The sequence below is a fragment of the Hakea prostrata genome, chromosome 3 (genome assembly GCF_041222555.1).
Source record: "Hakea prostrata isolate BN-2017 chromosome 3, UWA_Hpros_2, whole genome shotgun sequence".
Classification (NCBI taxonomy): Eukaryota; Viridiplantae; Streptophyta; class Magnoliopsida; order Proteales; family Proteaceae; genus Hakea; species Hakea prostrata.
In genome coordinates this window covers 72,555,737-72,567,494 of record NC_142602.1, presented here as the reverse complement: position 1 = coordinate 72,567,494, position 11,758 = coordinate 72,555,737, and the positions used below count along the sequence as shown (strand labels likewise).

Sequence of the window (11,758 nt, the reverse complement as noted above, 5' to 3'; positions counted from 1 at the left end):
ATCTTGGTTTTCAGTCTTGAGGCCCGATACGGTGAAAACATGCGGATTATCAATAAATATAAAGGGCTAGGCGGTTTTCAAGCTACCTGCTCCATCTTCCCGAGAAGAGGAGATTGAGAGAGATCGAGAGGGATTAAAACAATGACTCTTTCAAATTCGTCGTGAGAAAGATCGGGAGAGTTTGAGAGATATCTTAAGATTAAACATGAATTTTCTAAATTCGTATAGGATATTTTATATAATAGTATGCTACCATGGTGGATCGATCCATCTTCCTTCTTCCCCCATCGTCTTCTTCTCACCATCGTCGGCTCTCGCAATGAGAGAACAAATACATAGATTCGAGAGGATCGAGAGGGATTTAGAGCGAGATTCAGAGAGAGTTCAAGAGGGAGAGGGATATAGGGATATTTCTGCAATGAGAGAACAAATACATAGATTCAGAGAGATCAAGAGGGATTCACAGCGAGATTCAGAGAGAGCTCGCCAGGGAGAGGGATATAGAGAGCGAGAGACTGAGATTGAGAGAGGTCGTCAGAGATAGTGGTGATTTAGAGAGAGTTCGAGAGGGAGAGGGATATTGAGAGTGACAGACTTTGAGAGAGATTGAAAGAGGTCAAGAGAGAAATTGGGATTAAAATTAAGGATAAATTCATAATAATTCATGACTACAATGTCCAAATTATCTTTGCAAAAATAACTAAAGAAACAACAAATAGTACAACATTATTGGTATTTAGAAAAATTATAAGGACAAAAAAGGACAGGAAAAGATTTGCGAAAAAGGTAGAGTACATGCTTTTATTATAGTAGTATGATAGTATGATATATATATATATATATATATATATATATATATATATATATATATATATATATATATATATATTCAAAACTTATTAAAATAATTAATTTATACAACAACTATTTGACTTAGCATCCATATTTTCCTCACATGAGTTATGTAAATCCCTTATTGGCTTCAAATCATACTCCACAAAGATATTTTACCATAGGAATGTGTAGGAAAAAGACTTTATGCATGTATGCATGCGTGTTTAAGAGAGAGAAAATATTAGTTTTGACATTTTTAGAAGAAAAATCAATCTGATCAATCTTCTTTATTTATACAAGTTATATGTAGTTATCTTTTTCTTTCTTTTCAATATATAGGTAACATCTAGTGTTCAGGCATAGGGTCTTAGACTATGGCAATGAAAACATTCAATTTACAGCAAATTACATGGCATCCATTATGTTTCACTTACCGAAGGCATTTACGTAATTTGACTTCATATTTTCAATCATTAAAATCACAGTAAGGGTATTATAGTCATTTGTTGAATCAAAATGGGGGCATTATTGTCATTTCCCTACCCAGAGGGCATTTAGGTAATTTGAAATTTGAATTCAAAATGATTTAAATAAAAGTAAGGGCATTCGAGTAATTTTTAATTTATTTTAACAGCAAATTTGACTGTGGGTAATTTGTAATTATGCATATGGGTGCTATAGAATTTGAAGACAATAGTGGGTGGTTACTAATTTCACTCCAAATATAGTGGGTGCCGTATAATTTGCTCTTGAATTTATATTGCATCTCTTCAATCATATAGAGAGGTGGAATTCTTCAACACATTGTACCTAGCCATGTCTCTAAAAAAATCTAAAGCTATCGTATGCTTGAGGGCTTCAGAAAATGTCAGATAGCTGATCAATTTTGTCATTAGGAAGACCCACATAGATAGAAGTGAGAAAAAGATTGTGTGTCGAGAATGAAAGTCAGAAAGCATCTAGTTTACTCATGCAGCTAAATAATTTTACTTTTAAACCAATAAAAATCAACAAGTAAACATATAGTATGTCTTAATCTTTTATTTCTTTTTCTAAATATGAATAGTATGTCTTAATCTTTTATTTCTTTTCTAAATATGAATACTATGCTTGCTCAGTTGCGTGAAACATATAAATGATACGATAGCTTTGATAGCATTCGAATTAATTTTTTTTTGTATAGGTTTGCTTCAAGTAAGGAAAAACTACCACCAAGGATAAAGAAATCATAGTTGACTTGATAGTTGCTCTAGTCAATGACAAGTTCTGAATAAGTCTATGAAATCGCTAGTACATCATGTTCAACAAAGACTTAGGTATGCTTCTATAAGAAGGAATACTATGATCTTCACTAATAAAGGAGTTAATAGAACTAGGAATCGAGTACCAAAACTAGGCAAACCCTCCTAGAACATAAATGAAAAGTAACATTAAGTTCTCAAATATGCCATATCTTCATAGAATAGATGTGTAAAAGGGATTGTAGTTGATACAAGAAAAATTGCACCGAACCCATTGGACCGGGTTCACTTTCTTGGCCCTGGTTGAACAATGATCGGGACCCACTTTAACCTAATTGAAACAATTGAGAGGGCGCCTTTCTCTAGCTATCCGTCATGAACGACCTCCCGAATCTTGCGGTAGACAAAGCTAACTTGTAGGAAGCACTTATCATCAAGACGGAGAGAGGAATCGTGCTAAGATTGGTAACTACCTGCACCCCCGAATATCTAGGGCAAAACCCTATGATCGGATGGTCCTCTAAAGAGATCTGAGAATCTACTCAACGGTCGAGAATCGGAGGTAAAATCTATATAAACAGGTGATCTACTCACCCTAGAGGTATCTGGATCATTTCCCTACAATTTGTATTCATTTTAGACTCTATATTCAGCTAGAGCATTGTGATCAGTTCAGCGATTGACTTAAGCTTCGGAGGTGGCCTCCCGACCCCAGCGGTCGGCCCACATCTAACCCTATTTTGCAGATCATCTTTACAAATCCAAAGGATTAACATTTTTTGGACACATTAGTAGTATATGATTGATTGTAGTTATTAAATTCTCTCTCTTATGAGACTTGAAACAAACTGAATTCAATTTGTGACACCCATTAAGGAGAAATTTTCAGCAAGAATAAGCATACTTTAGGTCTTGTAGCACATATAATCTCGAACATAACCTATTGGAGAACAAAGATGCACCTAGCATACCTCATTTGTGCTGTTTTCTTCTTACTTTTGTTTTTTATTTTTTATTTTTTTCATTCTGTGTTTTTCATGTCATCCATCATCCTTCTTTTCCTAACATTCTTCTCCTATCTTGCAAAAGAATGAGAGAGATTTAAAATGGTTCACACACCAGTTTAGTGTGTAACAACACAGTCTAAATAATACTATTCAATGGATAATGAATAATAAAATACGATGAAGATCTCTCAAAAACATCAAAAGTTTCTTATAGAAAACAGTAAGAGGAAATGCTTACAATGTATTGTCTCTCTCTTTTGCTTCTATAACAAGATAATTATGTCATTTGTCACCGACTAGTTCAGGCTTTTTCTTGCTGTGTCTTTAATTTGTTGCTCGACATAATTTTCATCCCCAGGTCTACAAGGATGGCCTCAGTATGATGAGCTCAGTATAGAAAATGAATATATATTGATAAGAAGTGATCTTCTCTTATGGTCCAAGAAAGAGATCAAGCTAGCTAGCTTTCACCACATATATTCTACAATTTATTTAACAGATCTTATTAATGTTTTAGCTTTACAAGCTAGCTTTGCCTCGTCTGTCAAGTTCTGTAAGGTGAATTCTCTGAAAAGGATTTTATAATTTCACAGCTTGATGATTACTGAGGAAGGCATATATAGGGTTCTGGTAGCAGAAAATGTAGCCTAAAAGCATTTAACATTCTCATCACCACATCAACTTCCTTTTCAACAATGTCCAATTCACCGTTAATTTCTTGCTCTCTCATGATCACCTTATCCTTATGGGGCTCGTCCACTTCGCTCTTGCATTTGACAAATGAAAAGGGCTTACATTACACTCCAAAATTAATCCCATGCATAGTGGTATCATGGCTTATCAGGATTGGGAGAATTAAAGAGAATCAAAGGCAGTTGATCATCTCTCTCTCTCTCTCTCTTCTCTCTCTCTCTCTCTCTCTCTCTCTCTCTCTCTCGTGTATACAGGGAGCAGTTGTGAAGAAAGCAAGCATCTTCCCTTGTGCAGTGGTCCTATGTAGAGCTTTTGTCTTTAACTTGCCATCCACTCCACTCATGTTCATATGGTTTTATAAGAAAAAAAAATTCTAATGCCTTTTTTCTCTTCTCTACTCTTCTCTTCTCATCCCTTCTTTCTCTATCTCTATATAAAACTCTTTTCTTTATAAACTTGTTTAATTAGAAGACTCCCAGTGACTTCCAGTTCTAGCCTTCTCTTCCTCCTTCATATATGCCTTGTTGATTATAATAGTAAGAAACAATAACTATAGCCCTTCTCTAATTCAAAGAAACCTTTCTAAGTGCTCAACCAAAAATGAAATTAAAAAAAGACTTTCAGTTCAGTCTTCCATGTAGGGTATGTATATTCAGTTGCATTACTCCTTATTTAAGTTGAGTCTTCCATGTAGGGTATGTATACCCAGTTGCATTAATCCTTATTTAAGTTAATAATCTCCTCATGTAGCTCTCTCTCTCTCTCTCTCTCTCTCTCTCTAGGGTATGTCAGTTCAGTCTTCAATGTAGGGTATGTAAACCCAGTTGCATTAATCCTCATTTAAGTTAATAATCTCCTCATGTAGCTCTCTCTCTCTCTCTCTCTCTCTCTCTCTCCTTATTTTTTTTCTTTTTTTGGTAAACACCTCTAAATGATTGAACTTTCTTCATTCGATTCTTGGGATTAATTCAACTCCTCATGATCATGATTAACAAAGAATTAAAAGATGATAAATGATCATTTGAAGAGAGAGAATCTTTTTAACACATGGAGACTTCTCATTTGCCAGTTATTATGATTATTATTATTTTAATTTCCTCCACCTAATCGTTGTCGCCTCTTGCATTTGACTCCATCCACATGCCTATAATTGATCCAATCAACTTTGTCTATATAGCTTATAATTTAATCTTAATTAACAAGACTGATAATCAAGTCATGTTTTATTAACATATCTCTAAAGTGCCTCTTCAAATATATATATAAACCAATATTGTTGGTGGTGGAGTTCATGATAATGGTGTTCATGAGAAGTAGTTGCAGAAGTACAGCAACTCAGTTTTCATAGGATGATAACCTTTTAAAATATTCAAAAGGGTTTGCTGTTTCTATACATGTTCTTCTGAGCATGATCTGTATAGAGGTTTTATATGAAGGAGTATCTACTGAAATGGATCTTTTTGTCTTACACTGATGAAGAGCTTGAGAAATGGATAGTTAAAAGGAGAATTTTCTTCTAAATTGATCTCTTGAATCTAGATTTTTGGAGAAAGATTCTATTCTAGATTTAGATAGAATGCCCATTGGAAGGATATGTGGTGTAAGACTAAAGTTAAAACAGAAAGAGAAAAAAATCATTGAATAAGAAGATTCCACTTTGATGAAGTTCCTTTCTCTCTTTTAGGTTAAATATTACTTTTGATGTGAGTCATGCGAGAACATTACTTCTTACCAAAAAAGAATGCAAGAATATTACTTGTCTGTGGGCTGTTACACACAGGAAAGAAAGCAAAGGCTTAAAAACATGGTAAGAGTAAGACATGAAGGCTCAGTTTTTTGTTAAATTACTTAAAATAACTCCACAAACTCTGAGAGAATCTAACAAAAGCTGAATGGTAGTTGAAACCGACATGATCCATTGCTTCATGTCTTGGTGTTTGATTGATCGATGCTTCTTTTCTATCCTTCTCAATTCTTTTCAGAGACTAATATAAGAACAAGTGAAAACCCTACTTCAATGCTAGTTCCTGTATCCAAATATATCCATATAGTTTGTGACCGACAATTTGTGATTTCGAAGAAATCAAAATTTTGAATCAAACCCATGCCTACTTAGCATATAGGTCCTAAAACTAGGGGTGTAAATGGATAACAAAATTTACCTCCAAATTCACATCCGTATTCATTTAGGGGTATCCAAATTCTTCTGATTATTAGTAGGATGCGGATATGGTATACTGTTTTCCTACCGATTATTATCCATTCGAGAAAATTATTCAATTAAGTTACTTACTTGGATTTGTTTTTCTTATTTTTATAAATAACATGTGACTATTTTTCAAGATTCTATTACTAAAATAACTTTCAAACTTGTTAAATTCTTAAATTTCAAACCTAATCCTCACAAATAAAATTGTAAAGACGTCGACAGGTAGTCAAAAACTTGTATTCAGTTTGTATTAATACCAATTTAGAAGAATTTACTTAAAAAAATAACTATCCAACTGAATCCGTCTGAATATAAATAGGATGCAAATATAGTATTACTACTATCTGATCCTTTTACGCCACTACCTGAAACAGGCCTTGGAACATCTGAAGCTGAAAATAATTAGTCTTTACCACATCAACCTTGAAAATCCCATAGGGAAAAACCGTTGCATGGACCAACATGTAACAAAGATTAACACGCAAGGTCGATCAATGCCTTCTGGCGTCAAACCCTACAACCTTTTGAGCCTTTAGGAGTCAATCCAATTTTTTTATTTTTTTCCAAAACTAGGGTTCGTCTAGATCAGCTTACGCACACCTTGACCATATCCTCAGGGATAGCTGCTACATGTAATTTAAATATAAGACATGATTTCACCCTAACCTCTTACTTAGAGATAATTGGTTTTTTACCAACTGAGCCACCCTTGGGGTTGAGTGAGTCCAATTTTGCAAGCAACAGAACATACAGATCTCAGCAGTTTTGACCAGTAGACGGCCTAGACTAAATGGGACTAAATGGGTAGGTCAAATTTTGAGAATGGTTCTTGGTCTAAATGCAAGCCCCACAGCTGTAGATTCGGCTGGCATCTTTAGTTTCTTGACTTGCCGAGCAGAATGACATACCTGGCAGCTATTAAAAGAAACATATCTTGAAATTTCAGATTGGTGGTGAAGAAGCTAGATATGCCAACCAGGGAATAAGATCCTCAAAGATTAACAGCTAGATTAAAACCCATGTTGCATCTGGTGAAACTCAAGGTTGTGAACTCCTCCCTGTGTTCTACCATTTGTTCTAAGATGTAGCCCATAGTTACACATCTGATGAACTAATAAAGTTATTAGGAGGGATTGGTTATGATTTCTATGCAATTATTTGTTTAGTCCATCACCTGTTTGATCCTTAAACTGAACCAAATTGACCTTAATTTATTCAGATCGAAGTCCTGGAAGGCTCTGAAAGCTATGGTGGTAAGTGAAGTTAGCTGCTTTGTTATGTATATTTTGTTGTCTTTTGTTGGTATAGGGGCCCAGAAACCACCAAGAAATAAAGAAGTTATTGAAAAGTAGAGAAGGATAAAAAAGCAACATTAAAAAAAAAGGTCCCCTAGTTCTCTTAATAATCATCAGCAGCAGTGAGATAAAATAGTGTTTTGCTTAGCAAGCACCATGTGCTTGATCAAATTTAATAAGAAAGTTTAAACTAGTGCACTGCAAGTTGAAGTTAGACATGAATGAACCTAATCTGACAAAATTAAGTAAACAATTCAAAGCCTCTCCCTCTCTCCATCTTTTCCTCTCTAGAGTCTTCTCATCCTTGGTGATTCACCAACAAGCTTATTAACATACCTTATAGGTGTTCATGATTTTGTATCCAAGTACAGTTCCTCCTAGGGAAGAGAGCTCTATAGATAATTCCCTTTACAGTTTTTAAGGAATGGATGAGATTTTTACATGTAGCCACATTGTAATGTCTTGGAATCTACATTACCAAGATAAAGATTCCAACCCATCTCAATACAGAAAATTTTGAGTGATTCTAATCATTTTGAGTCTCAATTCTCAAGATTTGAAGTAGCTAGGTATGGTCCATGGATCTCTTCTCTTCTTTTCTTTTCTTTTTTTCCACTTTTCTGCTAACCTTGCTGAGGTGGTGTATTGTCCCTTCATCTTTCTCAAAGGTCATGTGGAAAAGGTATAAAGAAAAGCCAAATAAGTAAGTACCAAATAGGCTTTGTGATGTTAACACTCTATGAAGACTTCTGGTTGAAGTATCAACTTATATGAAATTAGGCCAATTCATTAATATGAACAATTCAATTGGCATATATTGCTTCTGAAAAATCCCCAGATCTCTGACTTGGAGGATGATGATTGATTCATCGATCACAGAGACAGATCACATATAGTATGACTTCAGACATATTAGTCATGGGTTCCACACACCATCATATCTATATTCTTCCAAGAAAAGGGGGACTTTTTGGATGATGGAATATATTGATGTCTCCTTAGCTAGTTTTGATCTTGATTAGATCATGGAACCAGCATATCTGCTCGTACTACAGATTGTATTTCCAGATTAGTTTGAACAACTGAACTAGTTGAATCCATTATTCAGTATTTGCTGTTTAGGCACAAAATATGAAAGAGGAAACTGAGAAATTCTCATATTAAATACCATGAAGAAGGTAAAAGGTGATACAAGGACATGTGGGATGTTTGAGAAGCTCACATGATCACTGGAAGAAAACACCACTTAAAGCCATAAAAAGCAAAGATGATTCTGAGGTTTGTTCCCATTCCAGTCACTTTCATGGAAGAATAATAACAAACCCATCCAAGAGAGATGAATGACAGTTATGCTGGAACTGTATGAGCTGTAAGCTTTCGATTGGTTCTATACTTCTTATAGAAACTTTTGAGTATTGGCAAGCACGAATATGAGGTGGAAGGTGTTAGCTTTTCAATTTTAAGCAGGGATCCTACTCAGATGATATAAACTAGGCTTCACTAACAGTTGGTGGGTCCTTTTTTATTTTTAATGATGCTTAACAGAAACCTGTCACATGAGCTGTGCCAAGTTTAAATATTTATAGCACAGAGACTTAGTTTGCATCATTCTCTTTACAGCTCTTCCTCACTTTTTCTTCTTCTCAATTCTTCCCTTCCTGGAATGGAAGGTCAGTTCCCCAAGATGTCAAGCTACATACAGAAAGGATTGCCATCTTATGTTCATGGAATGAACACCGGTATACACTGGCAAATGGATCCAATCACTTGTCACGACGGCGGCGGCGGCGGTGGTGCAATGAGGTCTTCATCACCTTCATCTGAGTGTAGTTCCTCGGCAGATGATGCTACGACTGATGCAAAATTCACCCCTCAATTTATGGTAGCAGAACAGGGAAGCAGATCATTTGCTTGTGCTGGCTCTGTAACAACTTCTGCAGGACCAAGTGGAGGAGCTGATGACATCCATCAAAGCTTTATTCCTGTAAATTTCATAGAAATATTCCCTGAATTGTCTCGAGTTTCCCAAGCACCTTCACCACCATCTTCATCACCAACTACTTCAAACCTTCCGAATTTAACTCTGTTTTTGCAGGAACCCGATACCATAGAGACCAGCACACATATTGCCAATACAGTTGGCAGGAATGAGAGGTGTCAAACCATGTTAACTTCACAGAACCCATTACTCCCTGTCCATGAACTTCATCAGACTCAGCTCCAATCTGGAATTGAATGGCTCAAGATGAATCAGAATTTTATGAACTGCACAACGAAAGGCCTCAGTGAGCATTGGCTAGGAGCCACCAAGACACAGCCGATGAAATACACCGGAGGAAGACGAGTACAAGATCATCTCCTCCAAAAGAGCTCATCTCCAGGGAAGCTGTTTAGAGGGGTGAGGCAAAGGCATTGGGGGAAGTGGGTTGCAGAGATCAGGCTACCAAGGAATAGAACAAGGGTGTGGTTGGGGACTTTCGACACAGCTGAAGAAGCTGCTTTTGCATATGACACAGCAGCTTACAAACTAAGGGGGGAGTATGCACATTTAAACTTTCCAGACCTCAAGCAGCAACTCAAGGCCAACTATTCTCATGGTAGCACTGCAGCCCTCCTGGAAGCAAAGCTACAAGCGTTCAGTGATCAAAAGAAAGCCACTAACGCACCGCCGCCGCCGCCGCCCCCTTCATCACCCAAGAAACTCAAATCTCAGAGTTCAAACCTCAAAATCCTGTGCCAAAAGCCAATGAAAAAGGAGTGTGCATTTGATTTGGAGAATAGAATTGGCTCTGAAGTGGCTGAGATCAAGAAGAAACAGGAGTTATTATCAGATATGGATGCAGTTCTTTTGAGTAGAATGCCTTCCTTGGACATGGACATGATCTGGGATGCCCTTCCAGTGTCTGATTCATAACAATGAATTTCAGTTTTCTGTTTAAGATTTCAAATATTGGATATGGTACAGAATTATGCTAAACAATTTGAGAACTACAGTGAACCCATCAGTTATGAAGGATCATATAGATCTTCAAGTGGGTATGTTTGTTTATTTTAATCTTATTATAGCTCGACCAATGTCAGTAGGAAGATTATGAGTTTTAGTTGCAGTATTGGTTTCCAGATTTTGGATCTCTGCTTTCAGCTTTTCCTTTCCTTTTGATTTTTCTCAATATGACTCAAACTTTGGATCTCTACTTTTTGCTTTTTCTTTTTGAATTATCAAGATGACTTTTTGATGAAATGGTGCATCATTGACAATTTCCCTGCGTCCGTGTTCTGTTGTTGTACAGTGTATCTTTCTTTTATTCTTCTTCCTTTCTTTACCATCAAGGTACAGGTATTCCATTAACTGGGTTGAACTGGGAAATGGGCCATGGGGGAACACAACCACAGTGTATCTCTTTATTCTCTTTGTTAGACTACAAGGCTTCCAAATTTGGAATGTATGAAATTATCTCTGGTAGGCTAAATCTATCAAATTAAGAAAGTGGAGATTGGAAATGATTCCTTGTGGGGTTGGGAGAGAAAAAAACAGGGGTGGGGACAACTTGAGTAGAATATCAGGAACAAATGTAGATGATGAATGGGGGACCATAAATCATGAATGGGTCCACCAAGTTCTGAGTTTATGCTATCAAAGATTTAGAACTTCCTCCCATATATTTGGAAGTGGCTCTAGTGGTGTTGATGGATAGTCTTTCATGGGTAATTGCTGCCTTATTATAGGGCACCTTCCACAAGTTTAATTGATATATGGACCAAAATTTATGCTAAGTATCATATGAAAAATTGTTCTAACGTTTGATATTTCATTTACTCTTAAAGATAAAAGATACTCATAAGAACAAGGTAAACCTCCCAAGTATGGTGTACTTTGCAGGCTTCCATGGGAAATGCAATGCAGAGCAGAGCAGTTTATTTGCATTGCCTGTAAGCCTATTCCAAAATTGTATGCGAGTTAAACAATCATTTTGTGCCTGCGCCCGAGTAGTATTCTCTGTCCTTCCTTGTTTAGCAAAGCTTGCACCTTCTTCTTCTCTTGTTTTCTCAATGTTCATGGAATTATTGTGCTTAATTCAGCACTGAGATTTTATTCTTTACACCAGAAACAGGAGAAATAGATAAAGCTCCAAGATTACAGTCTTTGAGGCAATAAATAATCTTTGGTCTTCCTCTGAATCGAAGGATGAAGCATCATTTCATTTGCATGATGGCTACCTATTTCCAAGGCTTTTTGAGACACTTTCTGTCCCCAGTCCATACTGAAACACCACGTTTTGTTCAAAATCCATCGATTTGAACTCAAAACTAGTTCAAATCCCAGCGTAACAGCCCAGAGTTGGGTTCTCGCAACAGCCATTTCTTCTGCAACTACAAGCCAACCTTAAACTTTTGGTGATGGATTCAGCTATTGGATAACCAAGTCCGCCCACCCAATCAAAAGAAATGGGTTCTTTAACTTCTTTTCTGAATCCTTTC

General features: G+C 36.3%; 1 protein-coding gene across 1 annotated transcript; it reads left to right on the top strand.

The window, feature by feature from the left end:
• The first annotated feature begins 8,879 nt into the window (after nucleotides 1-8,879).
• On the top strand, nucleotides 8,880-10,530 carry LOC149022996 (ethylene-responsive transcription factor ERF062-like). Its single transcript, XM_089147377.1, has one exon. The coding sequence runs from the start codon at nucleotides 8,943-8,945 to the stop codon at nucleotides 10,191-10,193; it is 1,251 nt and encodes a 416-aa protein (XP_089003503.1). The 5' UTR covers nucleotides 8,880-8,942; the 3' UTR covers nucleotides 10,194-10,530.
• Nucleotides 10,531-11,758: the final 1,228 nt, after the last annotated feature.

What these genes read in the sequence shown, in the direction of transcription:
- LOC149022996 (XM_089147377.1), top strand. Translation starts at nt 8,943, where the DNA reads ATGGAAGGTCAGTTCCCCAAGATGTCAAGCTACATACAGAAAGGATTG.